The sequence below is a fragment of the Onychostruthus taczanowskii genome, unplaced genomic scaffold, assembly GCF_017590055.1.
Source record: "Onychostruthus taczanowskii isolate IOZ18803 unplaced genomic scaffold, ASM1759005v1 scaffold50, whole genome shotgun sequence".
NCBI classification, from domain to species: Eukaryota; Metazoa; Chordata; class Aves; order Passeriformes; family Passeridae; genus Onychostruthus; species Onychostruthus taczanowskii.
Window position 1 is genome coordinate 6,077,990 of NW_024502569.1, and position 22,588 is coordinate 6,100,577.

Genomic DNA, 22,588 nt, shown 5'->3' on the forward strand with positions numbered 1-22,588 from the left:
TTTGATCTGCCTGCAACTTATTTAGCAAGTAAGAATGTTAATTTAGTGTTTACTGACTAAGATAACTAGTTGTCTGGGGGGGTCAAGGTACTGACTTCAGAGGCATTTCTGAACAAAGATGTTGCAGTTGGTGGGTGGATGGCACTGGTCTCAGCTGTTGTATGAGCTTGCATAAATAGTATCATCTCCACTTTAATCTTTCGGGTGTTCAGAGGTAGTGTGCATATTTCTGTTTAACCCCTGGACACTTGCTGGCATGCATGACCCTTTAACAATTCCTATCCCTCTGTCCATCCCTGGCACCTTGGCTCCAAACAGTCTGGGAGGATTGCCAGTAATTTTGGAGCTTTTTGTAAAGAACATCTCTTTAACAAAAAGTCTTTTCATTTCAGCAGTATACACTTTCTATTGTGCTTGTTACAGCAGTGTACGGCACAAGTCTGAAGTACTACTTGCATTTCCACTGTGCAGTACTTGTTCCCCTTTGTTATGCAAGGATCAGTTAAAAGATATTAATGATGGTTTAAAGATATTGATTAATGATCAGTTAAAAGATATTGATGATGGTTTCTGGACTTTGGCATCAAGAAAAAAAGCTTTTTTTATATATATTTCAGAAAACAGCAACAAAGGCTGGAGCCATGTGTTTCATACAGAAAGTTGGCTTTTAAGTAATGTTTTAGATAAACATTTAATTTGCCTTATCTTAAATTTTGAGAATGAAAAAGATACTTAAAACATTTAGTCTTCGTGAATCTGTCTCTCTAAAGTTAGCATGCCTTTTTCTCACCAATTTTTATATCATTTCAGAGATATAATTTTAATAGAGTAGTTTTAGGGGTTATTTCTGAGGCTTGTCGATGTGGTGCTTTGGAGGGAGGTATCCAAGATCTTTCAAGTATCGAAGCTTTCAGTGAATTCCTCTCCTATTTTTTTTTATGGGGAGAGAGGGAAAAGATGTAGTAGACAGTGTTATTGCAGGTGTTGTTTTTGACAAACTTGTATCACTTTTGGTGCTATAAAGTTAATCATTATCAAATACCAACATGGTAAGTGTAGCAAATTCAAAGAAGGGCCAAAACAAACTCCAGAGGGACCTGAACTCTTACATCACTAGAAATAAGTGGACAGTGAATCTTCCCTGAAACTAATACCTTCAAAGGTCTGTGCGCAGGGAGACAAAGTAAATGGCAAAGCTGGGAAAATGTTTGCAATAAGTTGGTTTCGTTTGTAATGATGATCACACAGATGCCAGCTTTTATATTGCTCAAATACTTTAATTTCTGTTTTAAGGATGGAGCCCTGATGATTCCAGAAATGGTTCATCCAGGGATCTATTTTCCTGAAAGTTTGACTTGTTCTAGTTTGTGTTAGAAGGAACTGAAGTAGTAGTTGTATTAAAATGCTAATAGAAAAATGATAGACACTGTAGGTGCTGTTGTGTTATTAGACATCTTTTAGTTATGTTATTCCCCCTTATGTTTTTTATAGCAAACTTTGGCCTGTTCCATTCTAACGGCGTTGTTGAGCGAGTTCTCAAGTTCAAGTAAAACCAGCAACATTGGACTAAGCATGGAGTTCCATGGTAACTGTAAACGTATATTTCAGGTAAACTAGTTCTGTATTGATATATGCTACCTCTCTTTCTGAAATTTAAACATGTGGAAGCAAAAATACTTTGTTGTGCCAGGTGCAGTCAAGTACACTGCGTGCCTAAAAGCATTTAATAGGGCAAATACTGCAAATAATGCAGATACTGGCTGCTTCAGGAAAATTGATAATGTATTTTTCGAAAACTTGTATCAAAAAGGTGCAACCCCTTTATGCCCATTTTATATATGTAGAGCTACAGATCTTTATGCCATTGGACTCTTTAATTCCTTGGCTACCAATTACAAACAAAACGAATACTCTGTGGAACAATGATAGTCTTAAATATAGCTTTGGTTTAAAGCCAAGGAGAGCTATGTATGTATTTAAAAATATTATTGCAGATGGTGTAGTCTGGTTGTCTCAGATGTATTGTTTGGCCAGTCAGAAATGTTTATGTGAAGGCATTGCTTTAAACTGACTGTTGTGGAACAACTTGCCATCTTTTTTTCATGCCAAAGACCAACTCTTTTCTCCACCACTTATTAAAAACATATTGGTTTTTTATCTTTTAACGACTAGTATTTATGTGAGGATTTTTTTCATAGTTTTTGCAAATGTAATAAATTAATTTTGATGAAAGGGGGGATTCTCACTGGCAATTTCAGAGTATTTCCTGTATTTGAATGAAAGTCGGGCAAAACTGGAAATTGTTATTCTCTTTGGAAAAGTATTTCTTGTTGATGAACATTTCATTAATGACTGAGATACTGAATGTCTTGTGTTCGTCCTGACTGTAGGAGGATGATCTGCGGCAGATCTTCGTGCTCACAGTAGAGGTACTTCAGGAATTCAGCAGACGTGAAAACCTCAATGCTCAGATGTCTTCAGTGTTTCAGCGTTATCTTGCACTAGCCAATCAGGTCTTAAGCTGGAACTTCCTTCCTCCAAATTATATCCTTTTCATGTCAGACCCTTTGTTTCCCTTGACTTGGGTCACTTCTTGGGTGAGGAGTAAAGTCTTTGCAAGGAGAGTAAAACTTAGAACTTAAAAGCTTTGTGTTTAGTCCTTGATTTATGTTCTCTTCTGTTAGTGCATTTTGTCTCCACCATGCTTGCTAAGAGATGCTTACATACAGAAGCTGCTGTTGGTCTTCATTAAAGTTTAAAAGTATTTTACATAGAAGAGAGAGTGTACAGAGCACCCTCCTTATATAGGTTTATGGTCTGTCTGGTTGGTGCAGGGAACAGGAAATGTGCAATATGCTGCTTCAGTGTAGAACCACATGGTGAAGAGTTTAAGCCCTGTCCAATTTTTATGCAGAGATCTGATCTGTCCTACTTTTCTACCCTTAGAGAAGAGGTAGGGGCAGGCCAATGCCCCATCATGCAGGAATATGGACGTTCATGCGGGTGAATCAACTCCCTATAAAAGAACATGGTATATATTAGAACATGGAATATCTTCAGCCTGAAAAAAAGTGTTTGGTAGCTGAGAAAAGAAATGCCAACTTCATTTTACACAGGTGCCATTGCTTCCATTTTGATATTTTTGTGATATCTGCTGTTCATTAGTCCAGAGAAAGGTGGAGCTGGAAAGCAGAGAAGGAAATGGGAATACCAAAGAGAAAGGCTCTTAATGAAGGAAAGAAAAAAAGATATAAAAATGTTCAGTCCAAAAAATGGGCTAGACAAATACTGTAGAAATATTCAATCACCCTCTGTATTTAATAGAGGTTTCAGACAGCATGTGTAGTAAATAATTTTAACACCTGTTTTAATAGCCAGACTACCTTTAAGAAGCTCAGCAGACTTTTAAGCTGGTTTATAAACTTTTTTCTTAAAACTTCTGAAATTGCTACCAAGTTATACATACTGCAGGAATCTTGATGTTGCTCTCAAATCCACTGTGAAGGATTTTATTTGCTTTCCTGGTGTGGCAGTTAGAAGGTGATACCTGTGTGGTTTTGTTTTCTTTTAGTATGTTCATTATGCAGCAGGCAGCAAAAGTAAATTTATTGGAAACTGGATATTCCTTGGTTCACATCTGTAAAGCAGAATGCCAGTTTTATTGGCTTTAAGAACAGTTCATGGATTAAAAGTAAATATCCCACTTCTATTCATCCCTGAAGTGATTTGGCAGGGGTTCAGAGAGGAATTTAGCCTATAAAATGGAGACTGTAGTCAAATTATTGCACCTTATAAAAGTCTTTGGGAGTGGATTTGGGATTTCAAATAGAAAGGAAATGCTCTTTTACAGTGCAGTGGTGGTTCCTTCTGTATTTTAGTCTGGCTCTGCTCAAACTTCCAATCTAGTCCTAAATACAGAATCATAGAATGATGAGGGGTTGGAAGGGATCTTAAATATTATCCATTTCCAACCTCACTGCCATGGGCAAAGATACCTTCCACTAGACCAGGCTGCTCAGAGCCCCATCCAACCTGGCCTTCAACACTGCCAGGGTTGGGGCATCCACAGCTTCAACCTGTTCCAGTGCCTCACCATCCTCACAGGAAGGAATTTCTTCCTGCTATCTAACCTGAATTTCCTCTCAGTCTGTGCCCATTACTCCTTGTCCCATCACTGCAGTTCCTGAGAAGGAATCCCTCTCCAGCTTCCCTGTAGGCCCCCTTCAGGCACTGGAAGGTTGTTACAAGATCTCCACACAACTTTTTCTTCTGCAGGCTCAACAGCCCCAACTTTCTCAGCCTGTCTTCACAGGGCAGGTGCTCCAGTCTCCTGTCAACTATGTGGCCTCCTCTGGACTTACTCCATCAATTCCATATCCTTCTTATTTTGGGGGACACCAGAACTGTAGCCAGTACTCCAGGTGGGGTCTCAGAGAAAAAGAGTAGAGGGAGAAATCTCCTCCTTCAACCTGTTGATGCAGCCCAGGATGCAGTTGTCTGAGCACATTGTTGACTTATGTTGAGTTTTTCATCAACCATCACCCCTAGCTCCTTCTCTGCAGTGCTGCTCTTAACTTCTAACCCCTTGGTGTGTCTGGGATCTTGGTATGGTTCAAAAGTGAAGGCTGTACTTCGTCATGAGCTCTTTGTCCTTGGCTAAGGTTTGCACTGGTGGAGCCAGATAAAGAGACAGGCACATGCAACATGTGGAGCCTTGGAATTCCAGCTTTCCTTTATACAATACTATGTGATTTAAGTGCTAGTAAATAAATATTACTAGAAATACCAAAGCAGGCCATACTACTGTTAAGATTAATCATATTTTCTGCTATTTGGCCTACTTTAGATACTACAGCTCTTAAACAAGTTCTGGCCATTTCTGGAGATCGGATGGACCTAAGTGCATCCTCTTAATGGATCAATTTCAAATATTTTTGTAATTTCTGATCCACCTGGTACCATCTTTTTGTTTTCTACTATTGGATGCTTCATTTTGCTGAAAGAATTACAGCACCAGCTTGGGTCATCTTTATTTATATATCAATCTGTGTTCACAGAAGTTGGAACGTCTTCAGTCATCCTTGAGAAAAGTTGGTATTAGCTGCCAAAGATTCACTGACTCTTGGGGTTTACAGTGCCATGTTGATTGTATTGTGGCATAAATCTCTTTTCCTTAAGATGACCTCTTTAACTGTTGATTGTTAGCTCATGGGCAGTGAAACTTAGCTTGGCTGTAGTTTCTAAATACATAGCACATTACATAAGAAAGTAAGAATTGCAGTGTTGTTTAATTGTTTGGAGTCCTTTTGGTGTCCTCTTTCCAAATCTTGACAGTACATATGCTGAAGCAATGGGCATGAATTTAATACCTGAACCATGGAGTAAAATGATCCATTGTATTCTCAGGTATATATTTTTTCCTTAGTTGGTATTTCCCCTGGCATGATAGTATTGATTCTCAGTATTCCCTGCAGCATCACAGTAATCTGCAGAACATTTATGTAATATTTACAAGATTCTTGTATCCAAAAAAGAGAAATAGCATAAACTGTATGGTGGCCCTTGTGAAGTGGCACGTTATTCAAATCCCCAGGTTGTTACAATTGAATCAACACCTACCACTTCTCAAGAGTTCTGTGCTGTTGTAGGACAGCTTTATAAATGTTGCATTGTTAAGTGCAGTTTTGGACAGTGTTGCCACCAGTTGTAAGAAAAGTTGTGGTAAGTCTGCATTGCCTGTTGCTACCATGAAAGATGAGTTCTGGAATACTCACCTCATTGGAACAACAAAGGCAGAAACCCTACCTAATTTCAAGTTGGAATTCAGTATTTTTAAATTATCTAGGGAGGTAGTGCCTGCAGTAGGAAGGACAAGGCACAGTGACTTAGGAGGCCTCCCTTCAGTCATGTCCAGTTTCTCCTATTTCATTTTCCAGCCATCATCTATTGTTATTTTTATCTGCCACCTTGAGATATTAGTTTACCCGGTGTTTGTGGAGGCTTCAGAGATAGTATCTTGTGGCATGTTGGCTTCTGCACAATTTCTTTTTTCAGTACTGCTGCAGTATTGTTAAATATTATTTACTTATATGGAGCTAGTTTTAACTGCATCTTTTCTTAAATGAATTTTCAACTAATTAAGGAAGTACAGATGATCAGTACTAAAAAGTACCACCCTCTCATTTACAAAAGTTTCTTCAAGAATCTGATTTTTAGTACATTGTGAGTACCCCAAGTCTTCAGTTAAGAAGCTGAGTGTTGTTGGGCTTTAATACACCTTGGCATGGACATCCTGTGAAGTCAGGATGTAATTATAATTTCTGTCATTTTCTTTCCAGAGATATTTCTCTTGTCGACTTTAGGATTTTTCTGTTCCTGGCAGCCATATTCTAATGGACTTTGGCTGAATGTCCTCAAATGTAAAAGTTCTTGAACAGAACATAAGAATTGTGTGCAGCTGTCTCCCATCTACAGAGAGGTGTCTATTATCTGTCATTAGGAGCTGTCATAAAAGTACTTATCCCTTATTCTTCAATGTATGGATTGCAGTACATGAATAAAGAGATACTTGAGCTTTAGTTCTAGTTTTGGATTTAGTGCCTGTATTTGCTTGGAGGCAAGCTGGCAAGTTTTCAAGTGATTGTAGAATAGTGGATTTAAAATGCAGGTTATGCAGACCTAGTGGTTTGCGCTCTACTAATACACATCACATCATTGCTGGTGCCATGGCAGTTGTATGAACTGACTGAAGCTTTTGTCTGATCTGAACATTTTTGTGTTCATTGGCCACACAGTTATTATCTCTGTTTTGAAAATGTCTTTTAAACTTCAAGCCAGAATGAGACACCTGTCTGGGAGGTTCTGTGAACCATATAGTTCTGCAGACTTCTAAGATCTGAACTCAGTCCAACCCAGATTTGTAGCATCTGTTGTGCATAATGGAAGTGCATGAAAATGACACAGAAAACTCAAGGTTGATTTTGAGGAATGGTTCAAGTTGGCATTGCTGCTGAAAAGGCATCCTGCCTTATCGCCTCTCATGAACATGATGCTGAGCAGGGAACCACCTGGCTATAAATGTGGTGGGGTTTTGTTAGCAGGTTTTGGCCCCAGGTTTGATTTGGTGCACAGCTACAGAAATTATTCTGCCTGCACCAAGAAGTGACAACATTGATTTCTTCAGCACCATGGCTGCTTTCCCTAGGTCTTGTGTTTTTTAGCAGACTGGAATTATCCTGAATTTACTGCAGCAGTCTGTTCTTATCTGAAAAATGAAGTGTAGGGGCACTATCCTGTGTGTTTTTTAGGATACAGAGCAATATGCAATGTAACTGAAACAGCTGTATTTAAGAAAGCTGCATTTTACTTTTATTAGACTTTTATCACCTACAGCTTCTAGGTGAAAACTGACCTGGCTTTGAAATCCCTGATAGTTAGAAATTATTTCTAGGGCACTGTGTTTTCTTGTCAATCCTTTCTAGCAACTTTTTAAGACAACATTATGCAAACCCGAGAAGATTGGAAGATCTTCTGAATTCTGTCATAATTGCACTAAATATATTTGTATTGATGTTGAACTTTTTAACAGTCTTTCATTATTTCAGTTTTCCTGAATGAATTCAGTAATCAGTTCACAATATAATATCAGAAAAGAGACTAGCAATGACCCTTTTTGGGAAGGGGAGCTGATATTCTGCTTTCTTGCCCCAGTGGTTTTTAAGTTTCCAGTTTTGCAGCAATGGTTACGGCACCCTGGATGGCAGCTGGTGTGTGGTGGAAAGGTGTGACTCCTGAACCACATCTGTGTGGCAGCCACATGTGCACAGGTGCTTTATGTGCCAGTTAGGCTGGAAGTGATCAGCTTGCATATCATAAGCTGCACAACTATAGCAGCAGAATGTACCAAGAACTGTAGAATCCACATGGGTGGTCATGAGCCTTGGAACTGGCATGGCTGTGGAATCAGCCAGGTTTAAAATTAGCTTGGGTGTTCCTGCACTTCCTACTCCTGTTCCTGCAATCTGAGTCCAGTGTCTCCAACACAAAGTATTGTTTCATTCTCGTGACTGTTAAGAATACTTGTGTTTAATATTTAAGCATATGCTCCTTGTCCTTGTTGCTGGATGTATTTGCTGAGAGTGTAAAGTATGGAAAGGTCTGTGAAGGATTTCTCCATAGGGGGCAGCAAGCCTCTGCAGCAGTTTTAGGCAGTTGCTCCTTAGACTTAGCCCATGTGCTTGGCTCACTAGCTAGAAAGCCAGAGGAGGTCTTAAAAATCCAGATAAAATCAGTATTTTACATAACACTGGAGGGCAGGTACCTTTCTAATGCAGGTTTTATTTTTAAAATGCAAGTCTATGACTGGCAAGAAAGGTCCAGAAATATTTCAAACAACAAAAGTAAAGTGATTAAAATGACTTCTAAGAAAGATATTCAGAACTTAACACTCCAGGAGTTTTCCATCCATTTCTGAGATGTTTCACTTCTGTGCACAAACTTACGAATGGGGTTCTAGTAGAAGAAATCTCAGCTTTGTTTTTTGAGTTCCAAACTTACTGTTTTGTGGAAGAACAAGTCGTGCCTCTCTTAGGAAAAAGATTGTGGGATTCATTCTCAGATACTGGAATTTGTTGAAGTACTGAAGTAAATACTATAGTACCTCATGACTACCTTAGGATATGAAATATTTTAATATTTGTCTTCACCTATCAGTCCCTTCCTGGGACAGATGCTGGTTAGTGACAGGGAAACTACACATTTGTTGGTTTGGTGGTTTTTTTCCCCATTGTTTTCATGTTCCTCCGAGAAGCACATAAAACCTCAAACTTTTTTTTCCCTAAATTAGTTTTAAAATAAAAAATTTATAACTTTGAAAAAAACTACTCTTATTTCTCCAAATCATGAAACAAAGCCAAGCATAGACCTAATGTCTACATGCATAAATTGAGTCAAAAGAAAATCTATTTTAACTTTATGATCTTCTAGTCTTCCTCTCTAGGCAGTAATAGCCAGCATAAGGACCTTGTCATACATTAAGCCACCTAATTATGTTCTTATGATTTTTAGTAGAGTTCAGTTCACATCACTGAATAATTTGATTCATGCAGAAGCTTCAAGTCTCTGAAGGAATCACTGTCCTAAGCCTTGCAAAATGAGTGAAACATTGACATGCTTCTGGTAGCTGTTTGTTAGGCTGGATTTCCATATAATTCAAAGTGAATTTTATTAGAAGTTTATAATTCCTCAGTAGACCTGGGAATGTTAGAAACATTTGTATTATTACCAGAAGTGGTTTACAATTGTTTTTCATTCTGGAAACAAAAAAAAACCTCTCCAGAGTGTCAAAATAGACTAATCTATGCTTATCATTTATCTCTGTTGTAAGTCTAAATCATAAGTTTGAGTGCTTAGAAAAAAAAAGTGTTTTGCTCATTCTGTACTTTTTGTTTCATTGTGAGTCTTGACAAGTAAGTTAATTTTGGATGATGAAGAGTGCATTTGTCCTGTGTACACCCATGTACGAGGTGATTTTGTGCCATTTTTTTCAGGTTTGGCGTAACTAGACTGCTGTTACTAAGACCAAACTGTAGCTCAGAGTAAGCTGGAGTACTTTGTGGCAGTAAGCGTCTCCACAGCCAGTTTCTGCTAATGCTTGCGCACATGTAGTACATGCTGGAAAATGGCTGCAAGATCTCCGAGATAGATGGGGCCATAATTTGTAATGTTCAGTGAACAGGTATTTTACCCACAAATCTCCTATTGTCAGATATTCATCAGTCTGTTAGCATGAGAAGCAAGACTACAATAACAAGATAAGGCCTCTAAACAGTGAGTCTTGTTAAAATAGTGACAACAAACTAGTGCTTCTTTCATTCCATGTGAAAAGCATTTTGTAGGTGATCCCCTCTGTAGACTCAACCTAGCAAAGAGTAAATTTTTCACAGATTGATAATGTGTTTATAATTGTCTTCTGATAAAACATCCAAGCCAATATCTCATTGGGGAGTCACAGCAAAAGACATTCTTGTCAGCAAGCAATTTTAAAATACCATTTTGACTAAGACATTGGAAATAGAAAGGAATAAAGGCATAGCCTTATTTGCCAGATAAAATTAGGTTTAATTTAGAATATTATTCTTCATAAAGGGTGCTTGCCTGTGATAATTTCATGCACATATAATTTATTTTTTTTTAGTGGGTAGAACCAAAGAATATTTGATCACTTAACTACATCAGTGTTTCAGATGGAAGTAAAGTAGAAAATTCTGTAACACGTAGTTTTTCCCCATCTGAAATAATGCAGATCTGGTTAGTTCAACATACATTGATGATCTTGAAAATTGTGAAACTGCTTTTATTTTGCACTGTGAAATGTGAAAACCCCTGATTGTTCTTATGCAGTGTAAATGCTGATAGCACCAGTGAAGGTTTGGTTGGTGCTCTACTGTGGAAAAAGTCCCTTTCTTTGGAATGTGGTTTTTCACAGTGTGGTTAGAAATTTTGTTTTGTGGCAGAACTCAGAAGACAAGTATAAATAAGCTGAAATTGTGCATCCTGCTTTGTGACACAATTTTTCATATTAAACTATTTACTTGCTTTAAATATTATTTCCCTTAAATAAAACCCAAAGGTTAAGGGGTCTACTGTTTTTAATGATACCATTGTAAAATTTATTTCATTCTAGACATAGTTTCTTGTACACGTTTTATAGTACCGAATTGCTCTACCCTACAATAGGTAATGCTGTTCATCATCAGTAAGTAAATTATGTGCAGCTGAACGTGCTGTTACTCTGACGGTTGGGTTAGAAAGGGATCAAAGAGGATAATGTAGGGTTTAAGAAAGACAAATAAAACATTAGTAAAACTGCTTTAACTTAGCAACTACTACTTGAAATGGATGGTGTCACAAAGAGAAGTACTTCCAAAAATTTTTGATTAAAACTGTTGTGTGATCAGACTGACAAAGAATTGAACCTGTTTGTTTAAATGTTTTTGCTCATGTTTCTGTTTTTTCTGTAGTAGACTATTTGCAGAATTTCGTAAATTAAGCTATGCCAAAATACATTGTGAGAGCTGAAATGGGTGCAGCAAAATTGTGTCTTTACAGCGTGCACATTTTTCATGAGCGTCTCTTACTAACATGTTGAATACGACAATGCCTTGTGCTGGCTTGTGGTTTTGTTCTTCTCAGTGTGATTAGAAAATGTAGATTAATGCAGGACTAACATATCTGCATTCTGTGGCACATATCTGGCTATTTAGAAAATTAGGATTTAGATTTCAATGAGCTATCTTTAGCTATGGTGAGACCTTTTTAAAAGCTGCCAGGAAAATTTTTTAGAAAATGATTTCCTATTTTGCATAAATTTTAACACCTGTTAATTGCGGTTGCTTTTTTCCCTTCTCGCAGTGTCACATTAGACACCCTGGTTATCAAAGTGATCGTATCGCTATGGTATGTCTCATAATTATGATCAAACTGTTATCTAACATTCCTGGAGCATTCTTTTTTTCAATACTTAATACCTTTTATTCCTTGGCCTCATGCATGAATTATGCTGTGTATGTGAAGAGGCTTAAAGTTTGTTTCCATTACATTCTTTCTGAATGGATCCTGTTGTATCTAGGATTTTTTTAAAGCCAAGTAGGAATGTTATTGTTGACCTTGACACCAGATAACTGGGCAGACATTATATAGCTATGTTTGAATCCTCACAAAATGTGATGCTAAAGCCAACAGAATCCTGGCGTGAGACCCTCCTAGACAGCAGAGTTATGGAGCTTTTCTTTACAGTAAGTTTCTTTCTTCAACTTTCATAGTCCAGACCACAGGGAAAGCAGCTCCTTCCTGTTCTAAAACTGTGTTGTCGGACTCTCCCTTTTGCATCAGGTAGGACTGATTCTGTTCACTTCAGCTTGCTTATCTAAGCAAACAGAAGTATTGTCTTTTTCTAGGGTACTGAACTTGTATTTTGCTTATTAGTTGCTTTAAATCGATGACCACTAGCAGTAGAAAAAAGTTTATAGTTATCTCAACTTTTATACCTTTAATACTTCTGGACATGTATGCATTAGACAAAAGCAAGCACAATGAGCAATAGTGCAGTACTGAATCTTTCAGATAAGGTGTAATGACTCTCAGAAAATATCAAGTGAGCAGCGTGCGGTTGCTGATTTTAAAGCATTTGCTCAAAAGAACAGCTGAAAATAAGTAATGTAGTTTTCTAGCTACTTTCAGCATACAGATTTCTGCATCTCTTTCCTCAGCACAAGGGAAATCCACAAAAGTTAAAATAGAGTAAGTTAGAAGGAATAAGGAAGAGGTAGTGTTGGGAGAGGGGAATGTAGTACTCAATTTCTGTAACTTAAAAGCCCCACAATGTTAAAAATTGATAGAATTGTGTTGTTTTGTTTTTACAACTGTTGGAAGAAGTTTGTAATCATCGCTCAGCTAGGACTTACTGCAGCAGCAACATATATTGGCTTATAAATTAATTTGCTATGCAATTTGACTTAGGTTACGTCTCTTGGGATCTGAGAATTCAGCATTCTCAGGCTTTTTTTTTTCATTTTTGCAAAGCAGAGAAATGTGCTCAAAACTTGGACAAAATTGTTATAAGACAATGTAAATGTAACTCTCCAATGCTGCTTGACAGTATGTGTTTGGATACATGTCCTTACTTGATAGGATTTTTGATACATTTAATTTTTATTTTTTTTTCTGCAAGTTTATCCAGAAGTTTTGAAAAGGTGAAAAAAATCACTGGCGGAACTCTCAGCAGCTACACACAATCTGAACAGCTGTCTAGACTATCCAGACAGTTGCTACTGTCAGCTGTGAACCTCCACATGCAAATAACTTTTTGGCTTACATGTTAACCCTTCTTCTCTGTTTAATAGTATGAAGTTGTCAGAGTTGCATATTTGTTTTCTTGATTGGTTTACAATTACTTATGTGTGATTAAAAAATATTTTTAATAATTTGCAGGTTTGTTTTAATACATTTGCATTTTACTTAATAAGTAGCCAAGGCTTGCCTGTATTTTATTATTTTTGAATGAATGCTAGCCAGGGCAGTATGCTGTCAGTTCTGGTTTTAGATTCCTGATTTGCAGTGGTTGAGGCTTGCAGCAGTAGTTTGGTGTTTGAGGTAATGTAAGTAAATTGTCGTAATTTTTATTCATTTATCTGATCTGAGAAATTTTAATAACCTTGGAAAAGTTGGCAGGATTGCTGTGTTAGAGCAAGAGCCTTCATTTGTAATCTCAGCCTCGTGTGGGACGTGTATTAGGAGGGGTATTTCTGTTGCAGGGTTTATTTCTCCTGCTAGTTTGATCTTTCAGGGATTAACTGTGCAGCTAATCCATCTAGTTATGAGTTGGGTGAACTTGCAACTATAACACCACGGAAAAGTGGTTAGTGTTTTAACTGTACTTTTTGGTATAATATTTCTGAAATAATTCAGCTAAATTTCACTTCTGTGTGAAAAAACTACTTTATATTCTTTTGATTATTTATTCAATAAATCTTCTGTGAAAAAATAGGCATGAGCCTAAAAAAATACTTTAAATCTGTACTTGACTGATTAAAATAAGTATGTGAGAATATGTTTACTGAAGTAGTAAGATTCAAATCTAGAAAGTCTCAACAACAGAAATAATGACATAACAGTTTGCACAAATGCAGGAAGATTACTGATGGCCTTGTATAATATAAGGGTGTTGCCAAGGAAGTGATGCATTCATTTTTGTATATGTCTTCAGTGTTTACCTCTGCTAAAGAAGCATCTATATAATCTTGATTGAACTTGTTGACTAACTTTAGCAAGACTCTGTAGCCTAGGCATAGTTAGCATAATAGAGATGACTGTCATTATTGCTGTTTTTAGAAGGAGCAGCATGTCTGGCTGACTGGCATCTGTTTCGCTCTTTAAGACGTAACATTCAATAGACAGTTCAATTTTCAACATGTAGGTGAGCCTTAACTAAATGTTAGTTTCAGTGAGTTAATTCAAGGCTTGAGATTGTGTGAGCTGAGTCACTATCTTGGTGTTTACCATGGTTTAGGGAGTTGCAGAAACCCTTGTATTTCAGACTGAGTGGAAGTTATAGTAAGCTTTTTTTATGGTGTGTGCTCTTTTGGATTGAGAGCCATGTGACTGTTGTAAGAACACGCTGTTTTCATGTATTATTAACTACCTCACTTCCTGAAAGGTACATCGAAAAATCAGAGAAGATACAGATATGGCCCAAGATTCATTACAGTGCCTGGCACAGCTGGCGTCTTTGCACGGGCCAGTCTTTCCTGATGAAGGTTCTCAAGTTGATTACCTGGCACACTTCATTGAGGGATTACTGAATACTATCAATGGGTATGTATGCCTGCTCTCTAAATTTAGATGGCATATTTTAATCTTTAGTTTGGACTGTAGCATATCTGTGTGGAGAAGTGGTATGGCTTGCTTATTTCTGGATGTAATTTGTGCTTACTGTTGGATTGCTTAAATTGAGAAAGGGCAGATTAAAGTAGGTGGTGCTTATTATGAAGTAGATTTATTTAAAATGTATCAACAAAACCAATTCCCTTTGAACAATTTTCTTAATGGCAAAAAACTGCAATTTCTATCTATAGAATTGAAATAGAAGACTCTGAAGCAGTGGGAATTTCCAGTATTATCAGCAATCTGATAACTGTATTTCCTCGCAATATTTTAACGGCCATTCCAAATGAACTTTTCTCTTCATTTGTTAACTGCCTCGCACACCTCACCTGTTCTTTTGGAAGAAGTGCTGCCTTGGAAGAAGTGGTAAGTAGCTGCTCTCAAAAAATGGGTAGCCTTTTTCACTTCTATTTGTGATAAGCATAAGTGACATGAGAATTTGTCACTTACGAGAATTTGGCTATTTTGTTAATAACTGTTATCAGTTCATTGGTTTGTCCTAGATAGTTCTGAGATCACATATGAGAGGATTTTCTTTTTATTTCACACAATGTAATGAACATAAATACACACTGTGCATCTTTCAGACTTCATTTTGATTTAAAGTGCATCTTAATTTTTTAAGTGAACAGAGTAATTTAAAATATTAAAGTCTGAAAGTATTGCTGACTTGCTGTTGTGGATAATGAACAAGCTGCAGTCCTGAAAGTTTAAATGACTACATGAACACATGGACAGACTGAAACTTAACTGCTGTCTAGAGTTCTGAGTAAGGAATTTCTTTTTTAAGTGAGTGTAGCCATTAAGATCTGTTGTTAACATCATACATCTAAGCTGTTCAGATCATACCTTCATTGCTGACACAGTTCAAATGGTGTTTGTGCATACAAATCTAGCACAAGAATTAAGGGGATTTTTTTCTTTCAAACTTTGGTTGTAATATTAAAGAGTAGTTGGCGTAGCCCAAGTGTTCTGCACCTAAAAGTTGCATTAAAAATAAAAACTACCAAGGACACATAGTTTAAGGAAAATAACGTCAGAATTAAGGTGAATAATCTTGCACTTCAGCTGTTTATGTGCAGTGGCTATAGATTTAAAATAAGACTATCAAGATACTAACCAAGAGTTCCCCACTGTCATGAGAAGGGATGATTTTCTTTGTTTTGACAGTTTGGTGTAGTGACAGTGACTTTGAAAATTGTTGTAGAAGTATTTACTTACAAAGTTGATGGATGTGTTTCTTTACCAGAGAGTGCAAGTATATTAATAAGCATTCATTGCAGAACATTAGATCATGTCTTTGCTGCAAGGTTAAAATGTATTATATTTGGCCCAGTGCTCACTTAAACTTTTCATTTTTTTCATGTCTTATTCAGAAAATCTGTGTTTAAATTTAGAATCTAAAATAAAGCTCCTTTGCAAACTTCACTGGTCAAAATTTGTGTGCTTTTGAGATTTTCTAGTAGAATATTGAATACTTATTCCAGTGTTGACCAGTACTTTAGAAATGCTCCTGAAGCCTTTATAAGATTCATCCAAACCATAGACAGTTATCATTTATATGCAAAGGAACTGAAGGGATATTGTTTCCTCAGTTAGCACCTTGTTACTTGAGAACTAGAATATGCAATCATATTTAATGAAAATAATACTCAACATGATGTCATTTAAAACAATCTCTCAGCAAGAGCTTACACTAGCTTGTACCACTGTCTGGTGCAATAATACCATGTGCTGTGCCTATAGAAGTACTGCTTTGCATCCCTGAAAATAGTCTTTTGGCTTAGGCATGTCCTGGCCATGGCTAATGTGTTCCCCAATTCTTTTAGAATGCATGCAGTGATACTTTCCGTGAGCTCATGTGCTGTTAAGAGATTTCTGACAGATGAAATACTGTGCATGTTGGGCTCAGTAGAATCCTCAGATAATATTCCTGGAGCTTTTCAGAAATATGAAATGCAGCAGAATGCAAGCAGGTGTACTTCTTAAACTTTGCTAATTAGTAGAACTGTTTTCCCCATATTTCTGCTATGTGATATTCCAGCAGAACATACCATGTGAACATGGAAGAAACCCCATCAAGCACAAGGAATATACTTAGCTGAAGACCTGCTATGAAAACTGTCAAAATATGGAGATCCTAAATCAAAATCTGCAAACCACTTCAAAGCATCTAATACTGATTTTCAACCATGGGGAAAACCCCACAATCCAAGCATCATGTTTGAATGCTGTTTCACATTAACCTGCTAGTTTGAGATGGGGAGATTGGCTGAAGGAAGTTGAAACATTTGCCTGAACCAGCTACCGTTGTGGCGGGAGGGCAGTAAGCTTCAGCAGTGCTGAGGGTTAGTTTACGGGGCAAGGTGGACCAATAAGCCCTTCCTTTAACGGCACTGAGTGTGAGAGAGGATGCTCATCCACAGCTATGCTCTGCCTTGTTCAACACTTAATGCTTATGCAGAAGTAGAATCAAATAGTCCACTTGAATTAGTGAAGAGTATGAACAGGATGTTGGATAAAATGTCCAATAAAAATGACATCAAATGCTTCTTTTTCTCAAAACAAATATTAATGTACTGTTCCTGTTTCATGATATTTTTTCAAATATCATGTGGCAGCAGAGATCATTCTGAATTTGGTCCCCTCTGCTGTACTTCCAATTCTTTGCAGCTTGTTGCTGCTTGACAAACTTTCAAAGTGTAACTTCTTCAAAGGGTCAGCAAACTAGGAAGGAGGAAGGACTGAATTTCTTATTGTTTCATGGAGAGGAAATTAAGAGGAATTAAGCATCTTTGCTTTACATTTACTGGGTTTCTCTTGCTTCTCCTGAAGATCTGAGTTTTGATCCATCAGAATTATTCAGCTCCCGGTCTACAGCATGGCACATTGCCCAGCGGTAGATAAGCTGAAATAAGAATTGGGATGTTTTAGCAAGGTTTCTTTGGGGCCAGATTGATTCAATACAGATAAAATCTTTCTACAATTTGGTCATTTATTTTATGGAGGCACTTATTAGTCCTAGATTTCTTGTGAGACTATCTCTAAGTGTTGAAATGATTTTTCTTCGTGGCATTAAATTTTTATTACCTTTCCAAATAAATGAATTGGCTATATTTGAGGGTATTTTATTCTTCATAAAAACATGTCTATTTGTTTATACTCTCAGTTATTAAAAATTAAATGTCATATATGTAAGTTATAGATGTAAATATATTACATACATGTCAAAATACTTAAGGGCTGAATGACTGTCAGTAAATTCATGTGTCTAGCTAAGTTTTAAAAAGACATGTTTTTCTGTCCTTCCTAAATTTATGACTTACATTAGTGTTGAGTACAATTTTGCCTCTTTCCTTGTCACCTCCAGGTTTTGTTTTCACAATTGCGTCAGTATGTCCCATATTTTAACTTCTGGAAATATGACAACTTGGCAGTTACAAAAGGATGCTGTGAAGCTATCTTGGAATGCTTCCAATGTGATATCATTTTTTTCTCTTAATCAGTCATCCAGCTAGTGTTTTCTTTTCCTTTCCTGTTCATCCAGCCATGTTTCTATCTTCACTGGAAGTCAGGAATTCTTGTGTCTGGAGCATAACTAAGACCTTAATATCTCTTTATTTCATAATTGAACCATTTTATTAACCTTTGCTGTCTCAGGGTAACTTCTGTGAGCCATCTTGTTGGTTAAAACTTAAGAAGACAACATCTTAGTAGGATGTTTATCTGTACAGTCATGCTGAAGTTTTTTTGAAGTTGGATGTATTTACAAACATTCAATTTTTGCGTCAAAACAAAAAGTCAAGAGTTACATTAAAAATACTTTTAAAAAGAAATGGCCACTTGGCTTTTTGGATTCTTTCATTTGCCTGCAGCTCTGGACTTTGTTTTTGAGAGAAGTTATTTCCTTTGACAACTTGTGTACTATGTAGAAGCACATGAATAATTACAAAGAAGAAGCAGCAATTGAAATGCACTAAGTAATTAAAGCTGCAGGCTTATTCTCTTCTAATTCTTTGGCTTTTGGCTTGTTCATAGAATGAGAAGTTGAGATTCATCATCAAAACTAGCTACCTGTAATAAGGTTTCTTGAACACTTGTAATCTTGCAGTGATTTTGTCTGGAATCATTGTTTTTTCTCTCTATTTCAGAGATATTGGAATACCTATAAATCTCTATGCAACATCAGACGAAGAGAAATAGCTAAACACATTGACAGGTTTTTAAAGCCTAGCAGGCATGAAAGCTGCAGTGACCTTTTTGATGCATTGCTTCAATTCATTCTGATATTTTCTTAGCTATTCTTAGATCCTATTTTTTGTTTGTTTCAGCAGTCTGTAAAATAATAATAAATATAAGTATGTTCCTCTGGTTTAGTTTAGTAATAAGATGATTTTTTTTAAATTTTTTTTTTCCATCTCTTACAGCTTGACAAAGATGACATGGTATATATGGAGGCATATGATAAGTTACTGGAATCTTGGCTTACTTTGGTCCAAGATGACAAACATTTCCATAAAGGTTTCTTTACCCAACATGCTGTTCAAGTCTTTAATTCCTACATTCAGTGCCATCTAGCTGCTCCTGATGGCACAAGGAATTTGGTAAGCCTTCCTTGTAGTAGTTTTGGATGATAACATACAGTAACTGGCCCATGTCTTTTGGTGTGTGTATATTATGTAGTTCAAGGCAGCTGGTATAGAATTGCCATTTATGATTTTGGAAATGAAAAAAAATGCTGAACTTGTTACTCCATTGTGATTTCCCAGTCCATTGCTCTCATTCTGGAGGGAAACTAAAGGAATGTAAAGTTGAAAATCACTTTAAAAAAAAAAAAAGAAAAGTAAACCTGTAACTCAAATCAATGTGTATCTTGTTCTTTCCACAGACACAGTGACTAAACTTTTGACCTTCCTTCTGGATTACAATGTTAGTTAAAATTCTTAGTGAAATTGGGAGCCTTTTTTATGATTGTTGCCTCCCATGCACTTCCTTCAAAATATAGCTGACATGCATAAATATCTGAAAAAATGTAGACTGACTGTGCTCAAAGTAGAAGAAACTTGGAATATTATGTGGTCTTTTTGGATAAAATAAATTCCCAGTTGGGTTTTTCAACAGTTTACTGTCTAGAGAAAATTTACAAGTACATCAAGTATCTGTTGAACAATTGAAAAAGAAAGATGATTTGTCTATTTGCCAGGAATCTGGATCTTACTAAAATAGATTTTTATACAGACAGTTGGATGTGGATGTTGGATGAATTAGTTATTGCACAAATTCAATTCAATAACCGTATAAAGTCTCTCTTTAATTTGATGCTGTGCAAAGCTCTCAGAGATACCTCGTTCTGAAAAGCACTATGTAAAACATAATTCTGCTATCTCAATATGTAACAGATGGTAATAACAGTGCCAAAACTGAGAGAAATATTTCACAAGAGAGCTTTGAATTCATATCAGGCAGTCTTGACATAACTTGTATACACAGGTTGATTCATGTCATTCTGTGAGATAAGTCATTTATCCCATGGGTAACCTTTAAAAGCCACAGCTGGCATTTTAGAATGCTTCTTGTTCTATATCAAAGCAGTAACAGGAACTTTCAGTCTCTGCTTTGAGAGCAGAGGCTCACCCTTCAATAAACAGCTGCAACTTTGAAGTTGCCAAAAGAGAATGATTTGCTGGGTTACATAAAGAAAAGATGAATTAAAAGAACTTTGCATAAGGAGTTGTGTGTGGATTCAGTTTTCCAGGGCCTGTATAGAAACAAAGCAGGCTGATGGCTTTCTCTGCCTCCTGTATTTTATTTTGTTACTTGCATAAATTTTATGATTAATAGATAAGAAAGAAACACTTCTAATATTTATGCTTGGTTTCTGCATATCATGCTTCATCTCTTCAAGGAGTACGATCTGATTATAATTTAAATAGTTTTATAATGCAACCAAGATAAGCTTTGAGAAATTGAACAGTGCAGCTCCTGCATCAGCAAAAAATAAAACTGAGATCATCAAGATTATTAGTCTGCTGTTTTCTGAGTTGGTAGCATTTACTTTTGATGTAGTTCTTTTAAATTTAGTAGTAGTTTTTAAACTACTATTTCCCCTCAAACAGTAGGTTAGGGAAAAACTTTAATGAAAGGGCTAACATTCATTTCGTCATGAAAAATACTGCCTATTACGTGATTCATGTAAGATCTCAGACAACTGAGAACTATTGAAATGTTAGCAAATTAACTGAATGTGGTGTTTTGATAAAGAGTTTGTGAAATGCTAATTTTAAAACAATATGAGCCCATGTTGACTCTGTTTAACTCTCCTGTGTCTAATTTAGTACAAGTCTGTTGTTCATAAGTGCAAATTATCTTGCAAGAAAGAGCCAAAATAATGCAGAAAATCGTGGTAATAATGAATTTCGCAAGTATGACTCTAACTGGTTGCTTCTAATTTTGTTGAAATAACCAAAGACTGCCAATGGTGTGGCCTCTCGGGAAGAAGAAGAAATAAGTGAGCTGCAGGAAGATGACAGAGACCAGTTCTGTGACCAGTTGGCCAGCGTAGGCATGCTGGGGAGGATTGCTGCAGAGCACTGCATACCTCTTCTCACAAGGTAAGTATAAAAAAATAGGCATGAATGCAAATCAATAAAGCGGTCACATAGGAAAAGCCTAGTTTTGCCAAAACAGTTTAAAAACAGTGAAGCTACTTTGTTATTTGTCCACAGTTTGTTAGAAGACCGAGTGACAAGGCTCCATGGACAGTTGCAAAGACATCAGCAGCAGTTACTTGCCTCACCAGCATCAGGTTCAATTGACAATAAAGTGCTTGACGACCTGTATGAGGATATTCATTGGCTTATTTTAGTCACAGGTAAGTGAACAGCTTTAAATAGTACTTATTCTGGTAGTTTTATTGCAGCTGGAGCACCTCAGGTGAAAAAAAAATCCCAGTATATCAACTACTTTCAGTTGACTATACATTTTATCCCTTACAATGATTTCATCTTATATACAGGACTTGCAAAGTCCTTGTCTTACTATGATCTGCCTTGAGTAGCAGGAATGTTATCTCTAATGATTACCTCATGTAAAGGTTTCATCAATGTCTGTTGGAAATTCCTGCAACTAATTTTGTTATAGATTTTTTGAGTTGTGTTATCAGTCAACCTATTCAAGAAATTAGTCTGGTGGTTTCAGTGGCTGGGTGCACATGACTTTATAAGGGAATGAACATGAGATCATGGTAATGGTGACAGAGAATTTTGTAAGTTCTGGACTTTCTCAGTGTTGATGATTCATGACCTGCTATTTTGTTACATTTCGGGTATTTTATAGCCTTTTTGCTCTAAATTTAGAGCCTTTTTGGGTTTGATTTTTAGATGACGATGTTTTGCTTAAGTTGGCAAATGTAGTAACAACTAAATCTGTACTTTGCTCGGAGAAGTGTATAATATATGAAATATTTCTGGGACTTTTTTTTAAGATCTGGAGTTTTAGTTGCTCTCAGATGTTGACATGAATGTGTTTATAATATTTTTGTAACACTGAGATGGAGTTTGTAGCTCACAGATGGTTATGCGATCAGATATCGAAAACGACAACTAAAGCTGGAATTAATATTATGTAGATACCAGAGTATTGTATGAAAACCCATGCTTCAACTGATCTGCAGTTGCTAGGCAAGAAAAACTGTGTTACAGCACAGGTACTTGAGGTCTGAAAGATTCTCACAGACTTGCGATGTTAGCAAAACAGAAGTCCCAAATGATATGGACTCAGCACAGAAGCTGTAAAACATTACTTTTTTACCACATAGCAGAAGAAGAAAAAAATGACAACAAAATATTGCTTTGTTCTTCCCCCAAGTAGATGAATTGACTGTAGCACTTTTACATGAAGCAAAACTTGTCTCTTTTTTATTGGTTTTTAAATTGGTAGTTTCTTTTTCCAGTCTTGGTTTCTTGTCACTTTAGGTTTTTTCCTACTGAATGGCTTTAAGGATTCTAATTAACTTGTATGCATTTAAGCAGTGTTAGTCAGGGTCTGTACAAACATTTGATTCTGTGTCATGTCTGCAGTTAAGCTTATGGATTCTTTAATCAGAAAGGCATAAGTTAACCTAGGGTAGAAAGTTGTGATCACTCTT

General features: G+C 36.6%; 1 protein-coding gene across 1 annotated transcript in view; it reads left to right on the forward strand.

Annotated features, from left to right (window-relative positions):
• XPO4 (exportin 4) overlaps positions 1 to 22,588 on the forward strand; it is a 73,166-nt gene that overhangs the window by 35,017 nt on the left and 15,561 nt on the right. The window contains exons 5-12 of the mRNA XM_041416087.1: positions 1,492 to 1,608; positions 2,391 to 2,544; positions 11,683 to 11,795; positions 14,216 to 14,373; positions 14,634 to 14,808; positions 18,870 to 19,046; positions 20,911 to 21,053; positions 21,168 to 21,313. Coding sequence (XP_041272021.1) covers positions 1,492 to 1,608; positions 2,391 to 2,544; positions 11,683 to 11,795; positions 14,216 to 14,373; positions 14,634 to 14,808; positions 18,870 to 19,046; positions 20,911 to 21,053; positions 21,168 to 21,313 — 1,183 coding nt within the window. The remainder of the gene's footprint in view (positions 1 to 1,491; positions 1,609 to 2,390; positions 2,545 to 11,682; positions 11,796 to 14,215; positions 14,374 to 14,633; positions 14,809 to 18,869; positions 19,047 to 20,910; positions 21,054 to 21,167; positions 21,314 to 22,588) is intronic.